Here is a 24,229-nt window from a genome sequence, read left to right on the forward strand (position 1 = left end):
AGATATAGGGTGTTTTGGTCGAGGTGGTGTGCAAAGTGAGAGGGTTAGGGAGAATGATTTGGTAAACAGAGAAGAGGTAGGAAAAGCTTTGCAGAAGATGAAAGCCGGCAAGGCAGCGGGTTTGGATGGTATTGCAGTGGAATTTATTAAAAAAAAAAAAGGGGGTGACTGTATTGTTGACTGATTGGTAAGGTTATTCAATGTATGTATGACTCATGATGAGGTGCCTCAGGATTGGTGGAATGCTTGCATAGTACCAATGTACAAAGGCAAAGGGGATAAAAGTGAGTGCTCAAATTGCAGAGGAATAAGTTTGATGAGTATTCCTGGGAAATTATATGGGAGGGTATTGATTGAGAGGGTGAAAGCATGTACAGAGCATCAGATTGGGGAAGAGCAATATGGTTTCAGAAGTGGTAGAGGATGTGTGGATCAGGTGTTTGCTTTGAAAAATGTATGTGAGAAATACTTAGAAAAGCAAATGGATTTGTATGTAGCATTTATGGATCTGGAGAAGGTATATGATAGAGTTGATAGAGATGCTCTGTGGAAGTTATTACGAATATATGGTGTGGGAGGCAACTTGTAAAAAGGAGTGAAAAGTTTTTATCGACGATGTAAGGCATGTGTACATGTAGGAAGAGAGGAAAGTGACTGGTTCTCAGTGAATGTAGGTTTGCGGCAGGGGTGCGTGATATCTCCATGGTTGTTTGATTTGTTTATGGATGGGGTTGTTAGGAAAGTGAATGCACGAGTTTTGGAAAGAGGGGCAAGTATGCAGTCTGTTTTGGATCAGAGAGCTTGGGAAGTGAGTCAGATGTTGTTCGCTGATGATACAATGCTGGTTGCTGATTCATGCGAGAAACTGCAGAAGCTGGTGACTGAGTTTGGTAAAGTGTGTGAAACAAAAAAGCTGGGAGTAAATGTGAATAAGAGCAAGGTTATTAGGTACAGTAGGGTTGAGGGACAAGTCAATTGGGAGGAAAGTTTGAATGGAGAAAAACTGGAAGAAGTGAAGTGTTTTAGATATCTGGGAGTGGATTTGGCAGCAGATGGAACCATGGGAGCGGAAGTGAATCAAAGGGTGGGGGAGGGGGCAAAAGTTCTGGGAGCATTGAAGAGTGTGTGGAAGTCGAGAACGTTATCTTGAAAAGCAAAAATGGGTATATTTGAAGGAATAGTGGTTCCAACAATGTTATATGGTTGCGAGGCATGGGCTATAGATAGAGTTGTGTGGAGGAGGGGGGATGTGCTGGAAATGAGATGTTTGAGGACAATGTGTGGTGTGAGGTGGTTTGATCAAGTAAGTAATAAAAGGGTGAGAGAGATGTGGGGTAATAAAAAGAGTGTGGTTGAGAGAGCAGAAGAGGGTGTTTTGGTCACATGGAGAGAATGAGCGAGGAAAGATTGACAAAGAGGATATATGTGTCAGAGGTGGAGGGAACGAGGAGAAGTGGGAGACCAAAGTCGAGGTGGAAAGATGGAGTGAAAAAGATTTTGAGTGATCGGGGCCTGAACATGCAGGAGGGTGAAAGGCATGCAAGGAATAGAGTGCATTGGAACGATGTGGTATACCGGGGTGGACGTGCTGTCAATGGACTGAACCAGGGCATGTGAAGCATCTGGGGTAAACCATGGAAAGTTTTGTGGGGCCTAGATGTGGAAAGGGAGCTGTGGTTTCGGTGCATTATACATGACAGCTAGAGACTAAGTGTGAACGAATGTGGCCTTTGTTGTCTTTTCCTATCACTACCTCGCGCACATGCTGGGGGAGGGGGCCTGTTATTTCATGTGTGGCGGGCTGGCGACGGGAATGAATAAGGGCAGACAGTATGAATTATGTACATGTGTATATATGTCTGTGCGTACAGAATGGAAAAAGGTGAAAACAAAGGAGGTAAGGGGAGTGGGGGAGGAATGGTATGTATTTAGGGAAGCAGTGATGGTTTGCGCAAAAGATGCTTGTGGCATGAGAAGCGTGGGAGGTGGGAAGATTAGAAAGGGGAGTGAGTGGTGGGATGAAGAAGTAAAATTATTAGTGAAAGAGAAGAGAGAGGCATTTGGACGATTTTTGCAGGGAAATAATGCAAATCAGTGGGAGATGTATAAAAGAAAGAGGCAGGAGGTCAAGAGAAAGGTGCAAGAGGTGAAAAAGAGGGCAAATGAGAGTTGGGGTGAGAGAGTATCATTAAATTTTAGGGAGAATAAAAAGATGTTTTGGAGGGAGGTAAATGAAGTGCGTAAGACAAGGGAACAAATGGGAGCTTCAATGAAAGGGGCTAATGGGGAGGTGATAACAAGTAGTGGTGATGTGAGAAGGAGATGGAGTGAGTATTTTGAAGGTTTGTTTAATGTGTTTGATGATAGAGTGGCAGATATAGGGTGTTTTGGTCGAGGTGGTGCGCAAAGTGAGAGGGTTAGGGAAAATGATTTGGTAAACAGAGAAGAGGTCGTAAAAGCTTTGCGGAAGATGAAAGCCGGCAAGGCAGTAGGTTTGGATGGTATTACAGTGGAATTTATTAAAAAAGGGGGTGACTGTATTGTTGACTAGTTGGTAAGGTTATTTAATGTATGTATGACTCATGGTGAGGTGCCTGAGGATTGGCGGAATTCTTGCATAGTGCCATTGTACAAAGGCAAAGGGGACAAAGGTGAGTGCTCAAATTATATAGGTATAAGTTTGTTGAGTATTCCTGGTAAATTATATGGGAGGGTATTGATTGAGAGGGTGAAGGCATGTACAGAGCATCAGATTGGGGAAGAGCAGTGTGGTTTCAGAAGTGGTAGAGGATGTGTGGATCAGGTGTTTACTTTGAAGAATGTATGTGAGAAATACTTAGAACGCAAATGGATTTGTATGTAGCATTTATGGATCTGGAGAAAGCATATGATAGAGTTGATAGAGATGCTCTGTGGAAGTTATTAAGAATATATGGTGTGGGAGGCAAGTTGTTAGAAGCAGTGAAAAGTTTTTATCGACGATGTAAGGCATGTGTACGTGTAGGAAGAGAGGAAAGTGATTGGTTCTCAGTGAATGTAGGTTTGTGGCAGGGGTGTGTGATGTCTCCATGATTGTTTAATTTGTTTATGGATGGGGTTGTTAGGGAGGTGAATGCAAGAGTTTTGGAAAGAGGGGCAAGTATGCAGTCTGTTGTGGATGAGAGAGCTTGGGAAGTGAATCAGTTGTTGTTCGCTGATGATACAGCGCTGGTGGCTGATTCATGTGAGAAACTGCAGAAGCTGGTGACTGAGTTTGGTAAAGTGTGTGAAAGAAGAAAGCTGAGAATAAATGTGAATAAGAGCAGGGTTATTAGGTACAGTAGGGTTGAGGGTCAAGTCAACTGGGAGGTAAGTTTGAATGGAGAAAAACTGGAGGAAGTGAAGTGTTTTAGATATCTGGGAGTGGATTTGGCAGCGGATGGAACCATGGAAGCGGAAGTGAATCATAGGGTGTGGGAGGGGGCGAAAATTTTGGGAGCCTTGAAGAATATGTGGAAGTCGAGAACAGTATCACGGAAAGCAAAAATGGGTATGTTTGAAGGAGTGGTGGTTCCAACAATGTTATATGGTTGCGAGGCGTGGGCTATGGATAGAGTTGTGCGCAAGAGGGGTGGATGTGCTGGAAATGAGATGTTTGAGGACAATATGTGGTGTGAGGTGGTTTGATCAAGTAAGTAATAATAGGGTAAGAGAGATGTGTGGTAATACAAAGAGTGTGGTTGAGAGAGCAGAAGAGGGTGTTTTGAAATGGTTTGGTCACATGGAGAGAATGAGTGAGGAAAGATTGATCAAGAGGATATATGTGTCAGAGGTGGAGGGAACGAGAAGTGGGAGACCAAATTGGAGGTGGAAAGATGGAGTGAAACAGATCATGAGTGATCGGGGCCTGAACATGCAGGAGGGTGAAAGGTGTGCAAGGAATAGATGAATTGGAACGACGTGGTATAATGGGGTCGACGGGCTGTCAATGGATTGAAGCAGGGCATGTGAAACGTCTGGGGTAAACCATGGAAAGTTCTGTGGGGCCTGGATGTGGAAAGGGAGCTGTGGTTTCGGTGCATTATTACATGACAGCTAGAGATTGAGTGTGAACGAATGTGGCCTTTGTTGTTTTTCCTAGCACTACCTCGCACACATGAGGGGGAGGGGTTTATTTCATGTGTGGCGAGGTGGCGATGGGAATGAATAAAGGCAGACAGTATGAATTATGTACATGTGTATATATGTATATGTCTGTGTGTGTATATACATGTATACGATGAGATGTATAGGTATGTATATTGTGCGTGTGTGGACATGTATGTATATACATGTGTATGTGGGCGGGTTGGGCCATTCTTTCGTCTGTTTCCTTGCGCTACCTCGCTAACGCGGGAGACAGCGACAAAGCAAAATAAATAAATAAATAAATAAGTTTGTTGAGTATTCCTGGTAAATTATATGGGAGGGTATTGATTGAGAGGGTGAAGGCATGTACAGAGCATCAGATTGGGGAAGAGCAGTGTGGTTTCAGAAGTGGTAGAGGATGTGTGGATCAGGTGTTTGCTTTGAAGAATGTATGTGAGAAATACTTAGAAAAGCAAATGGATTTGTATGTAGCATTTATGGATCTGGAGAAGGCATATGATAGAGTTGATAGAGATGCTCTGTGGAAGGTACTAAGAATATATGGTGTGGGAGGCAAGTTGTTAGAAGCAGTGAAAAGTTTTTATCGAGGATGTAAGGCATGTGTACGTGTAGGAAGACAGGAAAGTGATTGGTTCTCAGTGAATGTAGGTTTGCGGCAGGGGTGTGTGATGTCTCCATGGTTGTTTAATTTGTTTATGGATGGGGTTGTTAAGGAGGTGAATGCAAGAGTTTTGGAAAGGGGGGCAAGTATGCAGTCTGTTGTGGATGAGAGAGCTTGGGAAGTGAGTCAGTTGTTCGCTGATGATACAGCGCTGGTGGCTGATTCATGTGAGAAACTGCAGAAGCTGGTGACTGAGTTTGGTAAAGTGTGTGAAAGAAGAAAGTTACGAGTAAATGTGAATAAGAGCAAGGTTATTAGTAGGGTTGAGGGTCAAGTCAACTGGGAGGTCAATTGGAGGAAGTAAAGTGTTTTAGATGTCTGGGCGTGGATCTGGCAGCGGATGGAACCATGGAAGCGGAAGTGAATCATAGGGTGGAGGAGGGGGCGAAAATTCTGGAAGCCTTGAAGAATGTGTGGAAGTTGAGAACATTATCTCGGAAAGCAAAAATTTGTATGTTTGAGGGAATAGTGGTTCCAACAATGTTGTATGGTTGCGAGGCATGGGCTATGGATAGAGTTTTGCGCAGGAGGGTGGATGTGCTGGATATGAGATGTTTGAGGACAATATGTGGTGTGAGGTGGTTTGATCGAGTAAGTAATGTAAGGGTAAGAGAGATGTGTGGAAATAAGAAGAGCATGGTTGAGAGAGCAGACGAGGGTGTTTTGAAATGGTTTGGTTACATGGAGAGAATGAGTGAGGAAAGATTGACCAAGAGGATATATGTGTCGGAGGTGGAGGGAACGAGGAGAAGGGGGAAACCAAATTGGAGGTGGAAAGATGGAGTGACAAAGATTTTGTGTGATCAGGGCCTGAACATGCAGGAGGGTGAAAGGCGTGCAAGGAATAGAGTGAATTGGATCGATGTGGTATACCAGGGTCGACGTGCTGTCAATGGAGTGAATCAGGGCATGTGAAGCATCTGGGGTAAACCATGGAAAGTTGTGTGGGGCCTGGATGTGGAAAGGGAGCTGTGGTTTCGATGCATTATCGCATGACAGCTAGAGACTGAGTGTGAACGAATGGGGCCTTTGTCGTCTTTTCCTAGCGCTACCTCGCACACAAGGGGGGAGGGGGATGTTATTCCATGTGTGGTGAGGTGGCGATGGGAATGAATAAAGGCAGACAGTGTGAATTGTGTGCATGTGTATATATGTATATGTCTGTGTGTGTATATATATGTGTACAGTGAGATGTATGGGTATGTATATTTGCGTGTGGGGACGTGTATGTATATACATGTGTATGGGGGAGGGTTGGGCCATTTCTTTCCTCTGTTTCCATGCGCCACCTCGCAAACGCAAAAGACAGCGACAAAGCAAACTAAATAAATATATGATTCATGGTGAGGTTCTTGAGGATTGGCGGAATCCTTGCATAGTGCCATTGTACAAAGGCATAAGTTTGTTGAGTATTCCTGGGAAATTATATGGGAGGGTATTGATTAGGAGGGTGAAGGCATGTACAGAGCATCAGATTGGGGAAGAGCAGTGTAGTTTCAGAAGTGGTAGAGGATGTGTGGATCAGGTGTTTACTTTGAAAAATGTATGTGAGAAATACTTAGAACGCAAATGGATTTGTATGTAGCATTTATGGATCTCGAGAAAGCATATGATAGAGTTAACAGAGATGCTCTGCGGAAGGTTTTTAAGAAAATATGGTGTGGGAGGCAAGTTGTTAGAGGCAGTGAAAAGTTTTTATCGAGGATGTAAGACATGTGTACGTGTAGGAAGAGAGGAAAGTGATTGGTTCTCAGTGAATGTAGGTTTGTGGCAGGGGTGTGTGATGACTCCATGATTGTTTAATTTGTTTATGGATAGGTTGTTAGGCAGGTGAATGCAAGAGTTTTGGAAAGAGGGCAAGTATGCAGTCTGTTGTGGATGAGAGAGCTTGGGAAGTGAGTCAGTTGTTGTTCACTGATGATACAGCACTGGTGGCTGATTCATGTGAGAAACTGCAGAAGCTGGTGACTGAGTTTGGTAAAGTGTGCGAAAGAAGAAAGTTGAGAGTAAATGTGAATAAGAGCAAGGTTATTAGGTACAGTAGGGTTGAGGGTCAAGTCAATTGGGAGGTAAGTTTGAATGGAGAAAAACTGGAGGAAGTGAAGTGTTTTAGATATCTGGGATTGGATTAGGCAGCGGATGGAACCATGGAAGTAGAAGTGAATCATAGGGTGGGGGAGGGGGCAAAAATTCTTGAAGAATGTGTGGAAGTCGAGAACATTATCTCGGAAAGCAAAAATTTGTGTTTGAAGGAATAGTGGTTCCAACAATGTTGTATGGTTGTGAGGCGTGGGCTATGGATAGAGTTGTGCTGAGGAGGGTGGATGTGCTGGAAATGACATGTCTGAGGTCAATATGTGGTGAGAGGTGGTTTGATCGAGTAAGTAATAATAGGGTAAGAGAGATGTGTGGTAATAAAAGAGTGTGGTTGAGAGAGCAGAAGAGGGTGTTTTGAAATGGTTTGATCATATGGAGAGAATGAGTGAGGAAAGATTGACCAAGAGGATATATGTGTCAGAGGTGGAGGGAACAAGAAGTGGGAGACCAAATTGGAGGTGGAAAGATGGAGTGAAAAAGATTTTGAGTGATCGGGGCCTGAACATGCAGGAGGGTGAAAGGCGTGCAAGGAATAGAGTGAATTGGAACGATGTGGTATACCGGGGTCGACGTGCTGTCAATGGATTGAACCAGGGCATGTGAAGCGTCTGGGGTAAACCATGCAAAGTGTGTGGGGCCTGGATGTGGAAAGGGAGCTGTGGTTTCGGTGCATTATTACATGACAGCTAGAGACTGAGTGTGAACGAATGGGGCCTTTGGTGTTTTTCCTAGCGCTACCTCGCACACATGAAGGGGAGGGGGTTGTTTTTCCATGTGTGGCGAGGTGGCGATGGGAACAAATTGAGGTAGACAGTATGAATTATGTACATGTGTATATATGTATATGTCTGTGTGTGTATATATATGTGTACATTGAGATGTATAGGTATGTATATTGTGCGTGTGTGGACATGTATGTATATACATGTGTATGTGGGCGGGTTGGACCATTCTTTCGTCTGTTTCCTTGCGCTACCTCGCTAACGCGGGAGACAGCGACAAAGCAAAATAAATAAATAAATAAAAAAGTTTGTTGAGTATTCCTGGTAAATTATATGGGAGGGTATTGATTGAGAGGGTGAAGGCATGTACAGAGCATCAGATTGGAGAAGAGCAGTGTGGTTTCAGAAGTGGTAGAGGATGTGTGGATTAGGTGTTTGCTTTGAAGAATGTATGTGAGAAATACTTAGAAAAGCAAATGGATTTGTATGTAGCATTTATGGATCTGGAGAAGGCATATGATAGAGTTGATAGAGATGCTCTGTGGAAGGTACTAAGAATATATGGTGTGGGAGGCAAGTTGTTAGAAGCAGTGAAAAGTTTTTATCGAGGATGTAAGGCATGTGTACGTGTAGGAAGACAGGAAAGTGATTGGTTCTCAGTGAATGTAGGTTTGCGGCAGGGGTGTGTGATGTCTCCATGGTTGTTTAATTTGTTTATGGATGGGGTTGTTAAGGAGGTGAATGCAAGAGTTTTGGAAAGGGGGGCAAGTATGCAGTCTGTTGTGGATGAGAGAGCTTGGGAAGTGAGTCAGTTGTTCGCTGATGATACAGCGCTGGTGGCTGATTCATGTGAGAAACTGCAGAAGCTGGTGACTGAGTTTGGTAAAGTGTGTGAAAGAAGAAAGTTACGAGTAAATGTGAATAAGAGCAAGGTTATTAGTAGGGTTGAGGGTCAAGTCAATTGGGAGGTCAATTGGAGGAAGTAAAGTGTTTTAGATGTCTGGGCGTGGATCTGGCAGTGGATGGAACCATGGAAGCGGAAGTGAATCATAGGGTGGGGGAGGGGGCGAAAATTCTGGAAGCCTTGAAGAATGTGTGGAAGTTGAGAACATTATCTCGGAAAGCAAAAATTTGTATGTTTGAGGGAATAGTGGTTCCAACAATGTTGTATGGTTGCGAGGCATGGGCTATGGATAGAGTTGTGCGCAGGAGGGTGGATGTGCTGGATATGAGATGTTTGAGGACAATATGTGGTGTGAGGTGGTTTGATCGAGTAAGTAATGTAAGGGTAAGAGAGATGTGTGGAAATAAGAAGAGCATGGTTGAGAGAGCAGACGAGGGTGTTTTGAAATGGTTTGGTTACATGGAGAGAATGAGTGAGGAAAGATTGACCAAGAGGATATATGTGTCGGAGGTGGAGGGAACGAGGAGAAGGGGGAAACCAAATTGGAGGTGGAAAGATGGAGTGACAAAAATTTTGTGTGATCAGGGCCTGAACATGCAGGAGGGTGAAAGGCGTGCAAGGAATAGAGTGAATTGGATCGATGTGGTATACCAGGGTCAACGTGCTGTCAATGGAGTGAATCAGGGCATGTGAAGCATCTGGGGTAAACCATGGAAAGTTGTGTGGGGCCTGGATGTGGAAAGGGAGCTGTGGTTTCGGTGCATTATCGCATGACAGCTAGAGACTGAGTGTGAACGAATGGGGCCTTTGTCGTCTTTTCCTAGCGCTACCTCGCACACGAGGGGGGAGGGGGATGTTATTCCATGTGTGGTGAGGTGGCGATGGGAATGAATAAAAGGCAGACAGTGTGAATTGTGTGCATGTGTATACATATATATATATATGTCTGTGTGTGTATATATATGTGTACAGTGAGATGTATAGGTATGTATATTTGCGTGTGGGGACGTGTATGTATATACATGTGTATGGGGGAGGGTTGGGCCATTTCTTTCCTCTGTTTCCATGCGCCACCTCGCAAACGCAGAAGACAGCGACAAAGCAAACGAAATAAATATATGATTCATGGTGAGGTTCTTGAGGATTGGCGGAATCCTTGCATAGTGCCATTGTACAAAGGCAAAGGGGACAAAGGTGAGTGCTCAAATTATAGAGGTATAAGTTTGTTGAGTATTCCTGGGAAATTATATGGGAGGGTATTGATTAGGAGGGTGAAGGCATGTACAGAGCATCAGATTGGGGAAGAGCAGTGTGGTTTCAGAAGTGGTAGAGGATGTGTGGATCAGGTGTTTACTTTGAAGAATGTATGTGAGAAATACTTAGAACGCAAATGGATTTGTATGTAGCATTTATGGATCTCGAGAAAGCATATGATAGAGTTGACAGAGATGCTCTGCGGAAGGTTTTTAAGAAAATATGGTGTGGGAGGCAAGTTGTTAGAGGCAGTGAAAAGTTTTTATCGAGGATGTAAGACATGTGTACGTGTAGGAAGAGAGGAAAGTGATTGGTTCTCAGTGAATGTAGGTTTGTGGCAGGGGTGTGTGATGACTCCATGATTGTTTAATTTGTTTATGGATAGGTTGTTAGGCAGGTGAATGCAAGAGTTTTGGAAAGAGGGCAAGTATGCAGTCTGTTGTGGATGAGAGAGCTTGGGAAGTGAGTCAGTTGTTGTTCACTGATGATACAGCACTGGTGGCTGATTCATGTGAGAAACTGCAGAAGCTGGTGACTGAGTTTGGTAAAGTGTGTGAAAGAAGAAAGTTGAGAGTAAATGTGAATAAGAGCAAGGTTATTAGGTACAGTAGGGTTGAGGGTCAAGTCAATTGGGAGGTAAGTTTGAATGGAGAAAAACTGGAGGAAGTGAAGTGTTTTAGATATCTGGGAGTGGATTAGGCAGCGGATGGAACCATGGAAGTAGAAGTGAATCATAGGGTGGGGGAGGGGGCAAAAATTCTTGAAGAATGTGTGGAAGTCGAGAACATTATCTCGGAAAGCAAAAATTTGTGTTTGAAGGAATAGTGGTTCCAACAATGTTGTATGGTTGTGAGGCGTGGGCTATGGATAGAGTTGTGCTGAGGAGGGTGGATGTGCTGGAAATGACATGTTTGAGGTCAATATGTGGTGAGAGGTGGTTTGATCGAGTAAGTAATAATAGGGTAAGAGAGATGTGTGGTAATAAAAGAGTGTGGTTGAGAGAGCAGAAGAGGGTGTTTTGAAATGGTTTGGTCATATGGAGAGAATGAGTGAGGAAAGATTGACCAAGAGGATATATGTGTCAGAGGTGGAGGGAACAAGAAGTGGGAGACCAAATTGGAGGTGGAAAGATGGAGTGAAAAAGATTTTGAGTGATCGGGGCCTGAACATGCAGGAGGGTGAAAGGCGTGCAAGGAATAGAGTGAATTGGAACGATGTGGTATACCGGGGTCGACATGCTGTCAATGGATTGAACCAGGGCATGTGAAGCGTCTGGGGTAAACCATGGAAAGTTCTGTGGGGCCTGGATGTGGAAAGGGAGCTGTGATTTCGGTGCATTATTACATGACAGCTAGAGACTGAGTGTGAACGAATGCGGCCTTTGTTGTCTTTTCTAGCGCTACCTCGCACACATGAGGGGGGAGGGGGTTGTTATTTCATGTGTGGCGAGGTGGCGATGGGAATGAATAAAGACAGACAGTATGAATTATGTACATGTGTATACATGTATATGTCTGTGTGTGTATATATATGTATACGTTGAGATGTATAGGTATGTATATTTGCGTGTGTGGACATGTATGTATATACATGTGTATGTGGGTGGGTTGGGACATTCTTTCATCTGTTTCCTTGCGCTACCTCGCTAACACGGGAGACAGCAACAAAGCAAAATAAATAAATAAACAAATAAATAAATAAGTTGAGATGTATAGGTATGTATATTTGCGTGTGTGGACTTGTATGTGGGTGGGTTGGGCCATTCTTTCATCTGTTTCCTTGTGCCACCTCACTAACGTGGGAGACAGCAACAAAGTATAATAAATAAAACCAACCAGTGTTGAGTTACATACCACCTACATCCATTTTATCTTGCATTCACCAACCAATATTGAGTTACTTGCCACCTACATCCATTTTATCTTGCATTCACCAACCAATATTGAGCTACATGCTACCTACATCCATTTTATCTTGCATTCACCAACCAATATTGAGCTATATGACACCTACATCCTTTATATTTTGTCTAGGGTAAGGCTCACACCATTTCAATATTACACTCCCCTTATTAATGCATTTTCCCCAATCAAAAGCTTAAATTTATATGTTAGACCATGACTTTATTATCAGAAACTACTACACAACCATTACCTTGTTCACTAGACTTCCTTGGAAAGAGATAAGGTCGCTGGTGTCATCATATATACGAGCAGTGTAGAAGGCATCCACTGGGTGAAGGTTTTCTCATGCAATGGCGTCTGTCCTGGCGGCAGGCTGAGTCCACCTGGTGTGGGCATCCCACCATACCTATACATGTGTCATCTCATGTATTATTTCATGATGATTACTGCAGACATTATTGGGTAAGAATATAATGGTTTATTTTGACATGAAAACACTAGAGGGCAAACGAGAGTGATACCAACATTGGTGATAAGCTTGTAGGCCTGGCAGATGAGCGTGATGGCATATCTGATGCTGAAGGACTTCCAAGATTTTCTGCACAGTCGTCTGGTCATCATCTGTAGCCTTCACCAGCTTGGCAAATGCCCTCCATGAATAGTGGTCCTTGAAAATAGATATCCCCTGGTCCATTGGCTGGAATACAGATGCAGTGTTAGGAGGAAGTACTTTTTCAGCATGACATGAAGTTTCCCAGCAAGATAATCACAAAAACTTTGCCTGTTTTCCATCCACTGGATTACAATAATAATATGTAGACTTGAGTCATGTGCCCTGTCTAAAACATACAATTATCAAGCCCTAACCTGATTTTATGCTCTTTTCTAATTAATTGTTGCTATTATGACTACAATTATGTAATTCCCTAACTATGTATTTTCGTTGGAATGGTTGTTTGAATTCAATGGCCTGTTCTTTATTTATTTGTATATGTAATCAAGTATATTCCTGTAAGTCCATGGGGAAAATGAAACACGATAAGTTCCCATGAGCACTTTCGTGTAATAATCACATCATCAGGGGAGACATAAGTGAGAAATATATCAGTCAGTTGATATACAACAAAGAGACAGCTAAGACACCATTTGGTAAACATGCGCTTGTCCAAGACAGACAATGAGCATATCATAAACTTATTATTTTACAAATTTTATGAACAATAAAGTTATCCAATTTGTATAGACCATCACTATTATTAAGATTATAATTCTTTGTGTTTTTAATAATAGCAGATTCAATGATATTTCTCATGGTAATATGGTTAATAACTGAGATGGCATTACTCCAGTCAATACAATGATCATAGTACTCAATGTGATTAAACAAGGCATTTGATTCTTGTCCCATTCTTATACTATATTTATGTTGCTTAAGTCTAACAGAAAAATCCTTACCAGTCTGCCCAACATAAAAGTTATCACAATTTCTACATGGCACTTTATAGATGCACCCAGGAGCATTTTCTGGTGAATTCCTGATTAAGATATTCTTTATAGTATTATTGTTGCTGAAGGCAACATTTACATCAAAGGATTTAAGCAACATGGGAAGTAAAGTAAAATTATGATTAAAAGGGAGAACTAAAAGGTTCTTGGTGTCAGTGGGAGGCTTGGGCTCAACTCTATAAAATGATTTGTTTGCTAACTTATGGGATTTATCAGTGAAAGATCTATGGTACTTTAACTTAGATCCAATAGAATATATCTTCTCAAACTGATCATCAATACACTCTGGACTGCAAATACATAATGCCCTAAGGAAAAATTATAATTTAACTCTTGTCTTGTTGAGATGAGTAATAATGGATATATGAACATACAATGGTAGATTTTCTGTGTATGCTAAACTTAAATTTGTTTCCTTGCCTATGGATCATGCAATCTAAAAATGGTAACATACCATTATTTTCATTTTCTAAAATAAATTTGATGAAAGGTACTAAATTGTTAAGTAAGGGGAGAAATAATTGTAAATTTTCATTTGTTTACCAAACACAAAGAACATCATCTACATACCTAAACCAAATTGCATTAGAAGGTAAGATATCCTTTAGTAATTTTGTTTCAAAAATTCCATATAAAGATTACTTAGTACAGGTGAAAGAGGGTTACCCATTGCCAAACCAAATTTTAAGCATAATAATCTCCATTGAACTGAAATACAAAGTCTTTTATACACAATTTTATCAGTTCACTAAAAACAGACTTTGAAACAGGTAAATGAATATCATCCAAGACATCATCAACTAAATATTCTAAAAGGTCATCAACTGGAACTTTTGTGAAAAGTTAGGAAACTTCAAAGCTAACAAGTTCAAAATCAAAATTAACATTGATATTGTTAAGCTTGATCACTAAAGCTACATTGTTCATATTAGAATTTGATATCTTACCCACTAAAGGGCTTAATAAAGAAACTAAACATTTTGACAATTTATATGTGATGGAACCTACTGAACTCACTATAGGTCTTGCTGGAAAATTCTGTTTATGTGTTTTGATAAGTCCATACATATATGGCAATGAAGGGGACAAAGATGACAAACTTTTGATAAGAGAACCATTACCTTTCAACAACAACTTCTTTCTTTATTAAAATGAGAATTAACTGCTTCTAAGGGATTTTTACAGAGTTTAGAATATGTTGAGTCATCATTTAAAAGATCATTCATTTTAGATAAATAGTTACTTTTGTCTAAAATCACAACAGTGTTAGCCTTATCTGCTTTAATAATATGTATATTCTTGTCTTTTTTTAAGGTGTTAATAGCTCTTATAACTCTTTTAGGGCAATTGGGTTCCACTGGTTTTGACAAACTGGCATACACTAAACCCTTACAGATATTCAACTAATGATGAAATTAATATCTGTAGAAGTATGTGTATGTGTGTAAACACCTAATTACCTATTTATAAGTCCCATTCTCTACTACAAGGGGAGGGAGTTTTAACACTTGTGGGGCCCATCTATTGAACATTTTCTACTATCATATAATTAAATATATGAATGCTGTTGGCATTAAACATTCCCTCGTTCATTTTATTCCATTCATCTACCAATCCTATACAATAATACTACTTCTTTGCATATTTTGTAAAAGGTTTCCTGCTTAATTCTATATCATGTCCTCTGGTTGCTTTATCCATATATCTCTCAAGGAACTCTTTTCTTATTGTGAACATGACATGGGCAATTAACATGCCCTAATGCAGGCCATCTTGAGTGAAAGATAATTAGGTTACTGAAGAAGTAGAAATTAATTAGGGCTCTGCAAGTGTTTATTCTTAAAGGAACAAATGTTATATAAAGAAACCAGGGACTAAACATTAAGTCAAGCAAATAATTTGTTTAAAAAGTACACAGTTTGAAAATGGCAGATGAAAGGAATAAAATCTATCTAAGGAGCAATTAAAAGGTGTGATACTTACAAAGCATTCTTCTATTTTGTTTGTATTAGCATGAAATGTTGTCACTAACGTTGGTTGGGGACAGCCCACTGTCCTTAATAAAAAAAAAGGCTTTAAAACATCTTACTTTACCTCTAGAATAATACTTTTCCTTGGTTTATTTTTACCAAAGGTATAGCTATCAACTGATGGGCACCTTCCCACCATATTAAGTTCAAAGGACTTCATCAGGTTCTAATAATCTTGTTTTGAGGAGAGATAAAACAGATACACAGAATGAAGAATAGGCAAAACCAACAATAGTAGTATGATGCCATGGAGAAATAACAATTGTCTAATACTAAGAGAAACAAATTAGTCAGTAGCCATCATATTAATAAGCACATCTAAAATTCTTTTGACAAGTTCTCAAGTTTCAGGTAAATGTTGCTTAAGTCATCAACTTATAACCAAAACCACTTGTATTGGAGTGACTTGTAATGGAGCCTTTCTGTATGAAATCTTTTATTACTTTTTCATATAATAACTGAGTAAACCTACATAAAATATGAAAACTGAAATTTCCACATGTCCTTTATGAAAATTTAGAAAAACTTTTAAGAACCTAATAAGACTTCTGGGCAAGGATAATCTAGCTCAGACATCAGCAGATACTCTTACATTCATTTCAGCTTCAAATGAACTTCCTGGGGGAAAAAAATGGAGCAAGTATTTTACCTATAATTGTTGGTCATCTACAGACAATATCTGGAAATGTCAGAATTCAATGACGAGGCAAGGCATGCTAATACATATATGCATAATCAATGATTAGACATGTATATGCCAACTGTGAGCACACCATCTAGCTTTAGTCACCTCTAAAGCAAATGGTGTCAGTTAGTCCGGCATTAATCATTACTGAGCAGTTGATCTTCCATGGGCAAACCACAACAAACAGCCTGCAAACTCTACCCTACAAGCCATCCTGTGTAATTTATTACACGAGTGTAAAATATTACACAGGATACAGAGTCATATGTTAATAAACACTCACTAATTGTGCCTATAAAGCTACCACTGAGATTTCTTGACAAATTTAATTTTAAGTTCTCCCTGTATGTTGTAAATACAAGTTTTCTCTTTTTAATCCTACAGCCTAACTTAGCAAATCAATTTGAAAAAGCAATGTAAAAAAAAAGAAATAGTGAAACAACTATTTTTTTCTATCACAGAAAAATCTATTCATGCCAGGCAGAGTGCACAAACTAAAACCATGTGAGGGCTCACTACCTTACAGCGGTGGATTTTATCTCCTTATAGCTAAAAGCACAGGTTCAGTGACACTTTGGAGGTCCTCAGCAAGGATCTTAAAAGTGCAACTTTTGACCCTTTCTGGGACAAGAAAAACCAGGGGGACAGTTTGCATGATGGCTGACAACAATCACAAAATCTTGAGCAGTACTGTTACGTAAACTATAACCCTGCAGTTTACCCAAATACGAATTAAACCATACTGATAATCAGAAAGTGAAATATATCCAATAAGGGTCATATAAATGAAGTTAAGAGATTACTTAATGAAAGTGCAGTATAACCTAAAAAGTGAGGGCGTGATCGATGGTTAGGGAATGACAGTACTGAGATGCAGGTATACTTAAGTAGTAAATTGTATGTTAGGACAAGTTTTTATTTCAAACACAAGCCGATTCTAAAATCAGGAGGGTTTCTACTTGAAATTGTGATTCAGTTTATTTCATACTGATCAGTATTCTGTCTTAAATCTAACTGCTTCTCCCACCTTAGTGAGCTAGAATCAAGAACAAACAAAGGAACAATGGCTCCATTTGCAAACATCCATTCTCTAGCTGTCATGTCTGATGTATTAAAACTCCACAGACCAATCCTTAGTTCACCTCGACCACTTCAAATGCCCTAGTTCAGCCCACAGATGGCATGCTGCACCCCAATATACCAATATATCCAATTCACTGTATCCCACACAATCCTTCCACCCTTCTGAATGTTCAAGCCCCTTCACTACATCCTTCCATCTCCTAGCTTCCCCCTCCCCTTCCTCCATCCAATTCTGACTCGTGGATCCTCTTATTCTATCTTTCTCTGCTTATTCTTTCCATATTTCCAAACCAGTTCAGCACACCCTGATCAGCTCTCTAAGTGAGACTGTGTTTAGTCCCACATCTCTTTCTTATAATCATTCTTGACACAATCAACCCACCTCACACAACACAGTTCTTATACTTCATTAACAAGACCATCCTCTTCCTTTCTTTTTCAGGAAAGGCCCGGGGTTCACAACCATACAACACTGTTGGAAATATAATACTATTAAATGCATTAATCCACCTTCAACCTGACAAACACTGACCTCCCCTTTCCTATACTCCTTAATGCATCCAGGACCTTGGCACCCTCTCCCAGCCCATAACTCGCTTCATTTCTCATGGTTTCATCCACTGCTATGACCACTCTTAAGGTACCTAAATCACTCCACTACCTCTTGGTCTTTTCCAATCATGCTTAAGCTCAAACCATCCTCTCTCATCCTCAGACTAACCGTTATTATCTCACATTCATGTACATTTACTCTCAAAAACTCTTCCAAACGTCATCAGCTTTTGAAGTTACTCTGAAGTCTACCACCAAAGCTTTAAACCTTCAAAACATCTTTCCTTATATCCTTGAACCTCCTCCTTGGATCTCCCCTTTTCATAGTTCCCTCCACTTCATGCATCCTTTCCTCACTCATCCTCTCCACACGTCCAAACCGTTCAGCACAGCCTCTTTAGCTCTCTCATGCATACTCCTCTTACAACCACACTTCTCTCTTACCCTATCATTTCTTCATCAAACCTTCTCACAACACACAGTGTCCACAAAATTTTCAGTTCCATTACATCCAATCTTTTCATGTCTCCATGCAGGTGATTCATTTATTTATTCTTATTTATTTTGCTTTGTCGCTGTCTCCCGCGTTTGCGAGGTAGCGCAAGGAAACAGACGAAAGAAATGGCCCAACCCACCCCCATACACATGTATATACATACACGTCCACACACGCAAATATACACACCTATACATCTCAATGTACATATATATATACACACACAGACACATACATATATACCCATGCACACAATTCACACTGTCTGCCTTTATTCATTCCCATCGCCACCCAACCACACATGGAATACCATCCCCCTCCCCCCTCATGTGTGCGGGGTAGCGCTAGGAAAAGACAACAAAGGCCTCATTCGTTCACACTCAGTCTCTAGCTGTCATGTAATAATGCCCGAAACCACAGCTCCCTTTCCACATCCAGGCCCCACACAGCTTTCCATGGTTTACCCCAGACGCTTCACATGCCCTGATTCAATCCACTGACAGCACGTCAACCCCGGTATACCACATCGATCCAATTCACTCTATTCCTTGCCCGCCTTTCACCCTCCTGCATGTTCAGGCCCCGATCACTCAAAATCTTTTTCACTCCATCTCTCCACCTCCAATTTGGTCTCCCACTTCTCCTCGTTCCCTCCACCTCCAACACATATATCCTCTTGGTCAATCTTTCCTCACTCATTCTCTCCATGTGCCCAAACCATTTCAAAACACCCTCTTCTGCTCTCTCAACCACACTCTTTTTATTTCCACACATCTCTCTTACCATTACGTTACTTACTCGATCAAACCACCTCACACCACACATTGTCCTCAAACATCTCATTTCCAGCACATCCACCCTCCTGCGCACAACTCTATCCATAGCCCATGCCTCGCAACCATACAACATTGTTGGAACCACTATTCCTTCAAACATACCCATTTTTCCTTTCCGAGATAATGTTCTCGACTTCCACACATTCTTCAAGGCTCCCAGGATTTTCGCCCACTCCCCCACCCTATGATTCACTTCCGCTTCCATGGTTCCATCCGTTGCCAGATCCACTCCCAGATATCTAAAACACTTCACTTCCTCCAGTTTTTCTCCATTCAAACTTACCTCCCAACTCACTTGACCCTCAACCCTACAGTACCTAATAACCTTGCTCTTATTCACATTTACTCTTAACTTTCTTCTTTCACACACTTTACCAAACTCAGTCACCAGCTTCTGCAGTTTCTCACATGAATCAGCCACCAGCGCTGTATCATCAGCGAACAACAACTGACTCACTTCCCAAGCTCTCTCATCCACAACAGACTTCATACTTGCCCCTCTTTCCAAAACTCTTGCATTCACCTCCCTAACAGCCCCATCCATAAACAAATCAAACAACCATGGAGACATCACACACCCCAGCCGCAAACCTACATTCACTGAGAACCAATCACTTTCCTCTCTTCCTGCACGTACACATGCCTTACATCCTCGATGAAAACTTTTCACTGCTTCTAACAACTTGCCACCCACACCATATATTCTTAATACCTTCCACAGAGCATCTCTATCAACTCTATCATATGCCTTCTCCAGATCCATAAATGCTACATACAAATCCATTTGCTTTTCAAAGTATTTCTCACATAAATTCTTCAAAGCAAACACCTGATCCACACATCCTCTACCACTTCTGAAACCACACTCCTCTTCCCCAATCTGATGCTCTGTACATGCCTTCACCCTCTCAGTCAATACCCTCCCATATAATTTACCAGGAATACTCAACAAACTTATACCTCTGTAATTTGAGCACTCACTCTTATCCCCTTTGCCTTTGTACAATGGCACTATGCACGCATTCCGCCAATCCTCAGGCACCTCACCATGAGTCATACATACATTAAATAACCTTACCAACCAGTCAACCATACAGTCACCCCTTTTTTAATAAATTCCACTGCAATACCATCCAAACCTGCTGCCTTGCCGGCTTTCATCTTCCGCAAAGCTTTCACTACCTCTTCTCTGTTTACCAAATCATTTTCCCCAACCCTCTCACTTTGCACACCACCTCAACCAAAACACCCTATATCTGCCACTCTATCATCAAACACATTCAACAAACCTTCAAAATACTCACTCCATCTCCTTCTCACATCACCACTACTTGTTATCACCTCCCCATTAGCACCCTTCACTGAAGTTCCCATTTGCTCCCATGTTTTATGCACTTCCAGAACATCTTTATATTCTCCCTAAAATTTAATGATACTCTCTCACCCCAACTCTCATTTGCCCTCTTTTTCACCTCTTGCACCTTTCTCTTGACCTCCTGTCTCTTTCTTTTATACATCTCCCACTCAATTGCATTTTTTCCCTGCAAAAATCGTCCAAATGCCTCTCTCTTCTCTTTCACTAATAATCTTACTTCTTCATCCCACCACTCACTACCCTTTCTAATCAACCCACCTCCCACGCTTCTCATGCCACAAGCATCTTTTGCGCAATCCATCACTGATTCCCTAAATACATCCCATTCCTCCCCCACTCCCCTTACTTCCACTGTTCTTACCTTTTTCCATTCTGTACTCAGTCTCTCCTGGTACTTCCTCACACAAGTCTCCTTCTCAAGCTCACTTACTCTCACCACCCTCTTCACTCCAACATTCACTCTTCTTCTCTGAAAACCCATACAAATCTTCACCTTAGCCTCCACAAGATAATGATCAGACATCCCTCTAGTTGCACCTCTCAGCACATTTACATTCAAAAGTCTCTCTTTCGCGCGCCTGTCAATTAACACGTAATCCAATAACGCTCTCTGGCCATCTCTCCTACTTACATACGTATACTTATGTATATCTCGCTTTTTAAACCAGGTATTCCCAATCACCAGTCCTTTTCCAGCACACAAATCTACAAGCTCTTCACAATTTCCATTTACAACACTGAACACCCCATGTATACCAATTATTCCCTCAACTGCCAGGTGATATGAGAATAAAATTCTGATTGACCTATTTCCATGGAGAGAGGAGTAAGTAATGATACAATATCACAAATTCAAGAAGTTCTTTCATCTTTAACAACTTGTTTATAAAACCTGAGGCACCTAAGACATCTTCAACATTTCTGAGCAATTCTTTTTAAATAACTGCCTTTTCTGCACTTCATGACAAAACTTCTCATATGTACACACCCAGTCTATTGATGTCATGAGCATGATATATATCAAAATAATGTACTGTGAGCTAGAATGAAAATTAAAGAAATTAAGTAATAATACATTCCAACTGTCAAATTAGAATTTCTTTAATGTGGATGAAACCTTTAAACAGATGCATCAAAAAATGGATATGATGTGTGAGAATGCAACCTTCCATAATCTCTGATCTTCTGCATTGCAAAAAATATCAAAGTTCTGTCTTCAACATTAATCATGACACATTTCTGTAAGATAAACAATGTTTGTATCACCATCAAGGCTTCTTCCTTCTCCACAGCCATGAGGTCAACTATGTATATTTATTAATGTATTATACTTTGTTGGTTCTTACGTGTTAGTGAGCCAGCTACACACTGACTCAGGATACTACTACATCAAAACGATTTTCTCCTTAACAGTCAAGCATATCAAAAGCTACAGCATTTACAGCATAAGGATGTATCCATATCTTGAGTGATAACAAACACTCTGCACCATAAGCAAAGCCCAATGAGCACCTGAGAGAACGCTGTCTCAGTGGGGCCAGTTGAAACACTTGTTTGATCTGCAACAGAGGAAGTAGCCATGAGGATCCTCCAACCTTCTCAAGCAACACACCCGCATGAAAACTAACATTGCATATTTATACAATAATATATGTACTTGATAGCATGTAATTTACAATACCTGACCTTTTTTATAATGAATTATTTCATGGTAATTATTGTGAAAAAAATCCTCATCCGGACGTTATTTGATAAGAATATAATTATTTATCTAGACATTAACTGATAATTGATGTCAACAATAAAATTTTCGGAAAAAAATTATTTTTTAAACAATAAACCTATCTAATTTGGATAGCTTTATTGATGATAGAATTCGTTAATAAATCACCTATTTATGCCTACAATAAGTTTGTGGTACGTTCGTTGTCTGTCTGGCATATTTACATATATGACGTCATAGCTGTGTGTCTTTGTTTATACCAATCAGCTGATTTGTGTTTTAAAAAGATTGGTCGTAAGTGATTACTTGCGATATATATATATATATATATATATATATATATATATATATATATATATATATATATATATATATATATATATATATATATATATATATATTATACTTTGTCGCTGTCTCCCGCGTTTGCGAGGTAGCGCAAGGAAACAGACGAAAGAAATGGCCCAACCCATCTCCATACACATGTATATACATACACGTCCACACACGCAAATATACATACCTACACAGCTTTCCATGGTTTACCCCAGACGCTTCACATGCCCTGATTCAATCCACTGACAGCACGTCAACCCCGGTATACCACATCGCTCCAATTCACTCTATTCCTTGCCCTCCTTTCACCCTCCTGCATGTTTAGGCCCCGATCACACAAAATCTTTTTCACTCCATCTTTCCACCTCCAATTTGGTCTCCCACTTCTCCTCGTTCCCTCCACCTCCGACACATATATCCTCTTGGTCAATCTTTCCTCACTCATTCTCTCCATGTGCCCAAACCATTTCAAAACACCCTCTTCTGCTCTCTCAACCACACTCTTTTTATTTCCACACATCTCTCTTACCATTACGTTACTTACTCGATCAAACCACCTCACACCACACATTGTCCTCAAACATCTCATTTCCAGCACATCCACCCTCCTGCGCACAACTCTATCCACAGCCCACGCCTCGCAACCATACAAAATTGTTAGAACCACTATTCCTTCAAACATACCCATTTTTCCTTTCCGAGATAATGTTCTCGACTTCCACACATTCTTCAAGGCTCCCAGGATTTTCGCCCCCTCCCCCATCCTATGATCCACTTCCGCTTCCATGGTTCCATCCGCTGCCAGATCCACTCCCAGATATCTAAAACACTTTACTTCCTCCAGTTTTTCTCCATTCAAACTTACCTCCCAATTGACTTGACCCTCAACCCTACTGTACCTAATAACCTTGCTCTTATTCACATTTACTCTTAACTTTCTTCTTTCACACACTTTACCAAACTCAGTCACCAACTTCTGCAGTTTCTCACATGAATCAGCCACCAGCGCTGTATCATCAGCGAACAACAACTGACTCACTTCCCAAGCTCTCTCATCCACAACAGACTTCATACTTGCCCCTCTTTCCAAAACTCTTGCATTCACCTCCCTAACAACCCCATCCATAAACAAATTAAACAACCATGGAGACATCACACACCCCTGCCGCAAACCTACATTCACTGAGAACCAATCACTTTCCTCTCTTCCTACACGTACACATGCCTTACATCCTCGATAAAAACTTTTCACTGCTTCTAAGAACTTGCCTCCCACACCATATATTCTTAATACCTTCCACAGAGCATCTCTATCAACTCTCTCATATATATATATATATATATATATATATATATATATATATATATATATATATATATATATATATATATATATATATATATATATATATATATATATATATTTTTTTTTTTTTTCTTATTATACTTTGTCGCTGTCTCCCGCGTTTGCGAGGTAGCGCAAGGAAACAGACGAAAGAAATGGCCCCCCCCCCCCCATACACATGTATATAGATACGTCCACACACGCAAATATACATACCTACACAGCTTTCCATGGTTTACCCCAGACGCTTCACATGCCTTGATTCAATCCACTGACAGCACGTCAACCCCGGTGTACCACATCGCTCCAGTTCACTCTATTCCTTGCCCTCCTTTCACCCTCCTGCATGTTCAGGCCCCGATCACACAAAATCTTTTTCACTCCATCTTTCCACCTCCAATTTGGTCTCCCTCTTCTCCTTGTTCCCTCCACCTCCGACACATATATCCTCTTGGTCAATCTTTCCTCACTCATCCTCTCCATGTGCCCAAACCACTTCAAAACACCCTCTTCTGCTCTCTCAACCACGCTCTTTTTATTTCCACACATCTCTCTTACCCTTACGTTACTCACTCGATCAAACCACCTCACA

At 40.8% G+C, this 24,229-nt stretch overlaps 1 protein-coding gene across 5 annotated transcripts in view; it reads right to left on the reverse strand.

The window, feature by feature from the left end:
* LOC139765362 (uncharacterized) overlaps positions 1 to 24,229 on the reverse strand; it is a 574,294-nt gene that overhangs the window by 49,960 nt on the left and 500,105 nt on the right. For 3 of the 5 annotated variants that reach the window (XR_011716648.1, XM_071692742.1, XM_071692743.1), the window contains exons 4-5: positions 12,196 to 12,367; positions 11,921 to 12,076 (exon numbers count right to left, since the gene is read on the reverse strand). Coding sequence is in view for 2 of the 5 variants with exons in the window: in XM_071692742.1 (XP_071548843.1) it covers positions 11,967 to 12,076; positions 12,196 to 12,367 (282 nt within the window). In the remaining 3 variants the exon portion in view is untranslated. Of the gene's footprint in view, positions 1 to 11,920; positions 12,077 to 12,195; positions 12,368 to 21,722; positions 21,793 to 24,229 lie in introns of all 5 variants that reach the window. The other 2 variants (XR_011716647.1, XR_011716650.1) reach the window with 2 other exon arrangements.

The sequence above is a fragment of the Panulirus ornatus genome, chromosome 54 (assembly GCF_036320965.1).
Source record: "Panulirus ornatus isolate Po-2019 chromosome 54, ASM3632096v1, whole genome shotgun sequence".
NCBI lineage: Eukaryota > Metazoa > Arthropoda > Malacostraca > Decapoda > Palinuridae > Panulirus > Panulirus ornatus.